General features: G+C 46.3%; 1 protein-coding gene across 1 annotated transcript; it reads left to right on the forward strand.

The window, feature by feature from the left end:
* Positions 1-101: 101 nt before the first annotated feature.
* LOC104517173 (T-cell activation Rho GTPase-activating protein-like) lies at positions 102-1,317 on the forward strand (the record flags this gene model as incomplete). The annotated part of the gene is made up of 1 exon (XM_010161747.1): positions 102-1,317. A coding segment is annotated over one exon (1,216 nt), but the record flags the coding sequence as incomplete, so codon positions are not given.
* Between the last annotated feature and the right edge of the window lie 1,532 nt (positions 1,318-2,849).

Consider the following 2,849-nt stretch of genomic DNA (forward strand, 5'->3'; position numbering starts at 1 on the left):
GGGACTGCATCTGTGGAAACACAGAGTTTTAGAGGGTTCAAGACGCTGTTGCAGTACCCTTCTACAGGAATTCTTTCCATATAATTCCCTTTCATCCTCAGATGGTCAGTGAAAACTAACAGGTCCTTTCCCTCCACAGAACACCTATGTGCTGCTCATCAGAATGACTCTGCCTATGACAGCCCAGACCCGGAAGCAGAAAGCAGCCCCCATACCTCTCAGTTGGAGCAGCCCAAAGGGAGGAGCATTAGTGTGAGCAGAAGACACCCAACACACATCTCATCCCCTTCACTGGATAACCTCAGAAATTACATCAGCACGATGGACAGGAGGTACTCAGCGCCAGACCTGTTCTTCCAGAACCACCTTGAAGGCAGGATAAGGAAACAGAAACTAAACAAAAGTGAGGACAATTTCCCGGTTCGGCAGAACCCGTTTGGGTTGGTGGCATTGGAGAAGCAGCTTGTAATCTTACCTTCACCATTATCAACTGACTCTCTAGCCAAAACATCATCCAGTTGCTCCCTGGAGAGCTCAGATGGCTCGGTCTTCACCAGCTCCCCAGTAGTTTCACCTTCTAGTCCCAAAAAAGCCTTTTTAAATAGACCACAGTCCTTTTCCACCAAGGCCACTGAAGACTGCAGCACACCTAGCAGAGAAATCAAAAAGCATTCCATGTCATTCTCTTTTGCAAACCATAGGAAAACACTAATAAAAACCCAGAGTTGGGGGCCTGGAAAAAACATGGGGTTTCAGAGAGACAGTTTCACAAAGAAAGAAGATGAGTTCTCCTGCAGAATTGTCCAGGGGAACAGCCCTGATGATGACAAACCATTGCCCGTGGCGTTTCAGCAAAGGCCCCGTTTCAGGTCAGCTGTTGAAGTGTTCAGAGAGGTAGACCAGAGGAATCCTGGAAAACCACCCTCTTACGAAGAGGCTACCAAGAACTGCCTGGCCACTAAAATTCCCTCCCACAATCTCACAGTTCAAACTATGAGATTAAAGGTGTCACACCAGGATGCTTTGCCACCTCATCCATGTAGCAGTTGTGCACAGGACGCAGCATATACGGCTTTAAGGGATGTACCTAGTGGCAGAGTTCCTGCAGCAAAGGATCTTGACATGGAAACAGATACCCTCAGTGTCACTGTGGGAAAAAACTCTCGTGTGAGTTTACCTGTGACCCCGGGAGTCTACCGACTGAGAGCCATGTCTGAATCCTGTCAAAAGAACAAACCGGAGTATGTGGCTCGGAGGTGCAGCCAGCCAGTTTTTGAGGTAGACCAGATCCCGTATGCTAAGGAATCCTATGTATAAAGAGCCTATCCCTTCTCTTCGAACTGTACAAAGTAAATATTGCCAAAATAGACATCTTACTCATCCTTACTTTCAAGAGACCAAGAATAAGCTAGCTCTGCATTGACGTTTTTTTCTTGAGGCTCTCCTGAAGTGTCTGTCAGCTTGAAATGTCACATTATTTCACCACGAGAGGTGGTGGGGAAGACCTGTGTATTATTATGTAAAAATGTAAGTGAATATGCTGTACATAGCCTGTTGTGTGGAAAAACTAATTAGTAGTTGATCAACCGTGTTGTATCTGTATCCCTGAAAGGGCAATTAAAAGGTTGCCAGGTCCTAAATCTGTCCCACCTTCCTTTTCTGTAGGGTCACAGACTCCATGCCATTTGTCACGTGTGTGTGCCAGGCTGATGCAGTGCTTTGCTGATTTTCTGCTTGAAGAAGCAGGCTGGCAGTTACCCCAACTGAGGAAGAGTTGTTCTGTCACCAAGGCCACTTCAGTACTCTTCCACAAACACCCTGTGCCTGTTGCCATTCCCTCTTCCTGCTTGCTGGGGGTGAGAATGATCTGATCGCTAACCAGCACTAGTGTTGTATAGCGAGCCTGGGTTTAGAGCCACCGAAGCCCTACGAGGTTATTATGGGAATGTATGGAGGAAACCTCATGTGGCCCGAGATGCTGTTAGTCTAAATAAACTGGACAGGCTAAGCAGAAAGAAACAGTATCTCTAGGTTGGCTTTTATGAGGTGGAAAAAACCCTAAACAACAAAAAGGAAACATTCTGGATTCCAGCTTTAAATAGTCAAAGCTGCAGCTCTTTGTAAAAGAAAAAAAAAAAAAAAAGGACAAAAAACGAAAATACCAGGTGGTGTCCATATAACCTTGTAAAAATGACTGGAAGTGCAATGTGATTTTACATGTAGGAACTTGTTTTGGTTAGCACTTAACCTCCCTTTCCTTTCATGGCTCAGCATAGCCTTGAACCAGGAGCAGGGAGACTTTTGTTTTTCTCCTGTGTAACTTCACTACAATAAAACATTTCTCTGCATGAATGCTAAACTGTCCATTGCCTGCCTTTAAAACACCCAGGCACGAGAGGTACCGTGCCTACTTTTACACTATTCTGCAGGTACTGCAGGTCTGCTTGGATGACACGGCATACTTAAGTAGCGGGAAGGAAAGTAACTGGCCCACAGTATCACTACTATGGTTGTAAGAGGCTGCAGGCTAGATTCTGGGAACAAATCCCTCTCTGCCAGGAAAACAAATTACACTGCCATGTAACAGTAGTCATCAGTGAGGTGGAGAAGGAGCTGCAAAGAGGTGATGGCTGCTTTGAAAGTGGAGCAGTGTAGAAAATAGCATTCCGGCACCTCAGGTATGTCGTTTTCAAGGTGTAGGTGTTCGCGGGACACAGAGAAAGGGGAGGGAGAGCACCTGGCCTGACAGGAGAAACGATGCAAGAAGGACCATACTGGTAGGCTGCAACTAGAGAAAATGCCACCTCACTCACTCCCCCTGAGCAGTGACACTGCTTCCGAGCAAGGTG

The sequence above is a fragment of the Eurypyga helias genome, unplaced genomic scaffold, assembly GCF_000690775.1.
Source record: "Eurypyga helias isolate BGI_N326 unplaced genomic scaffold, ASM69077v1 scaffold35551, whole genome shotgun sequence".
NCBI classification, from domain to species: domain Eukaryota; kingdom Metazoa; phylum Chordata; class Aves; order Eurypygiformes; family Eurypygidae; genus Eurypyga; species Eurypyga helias.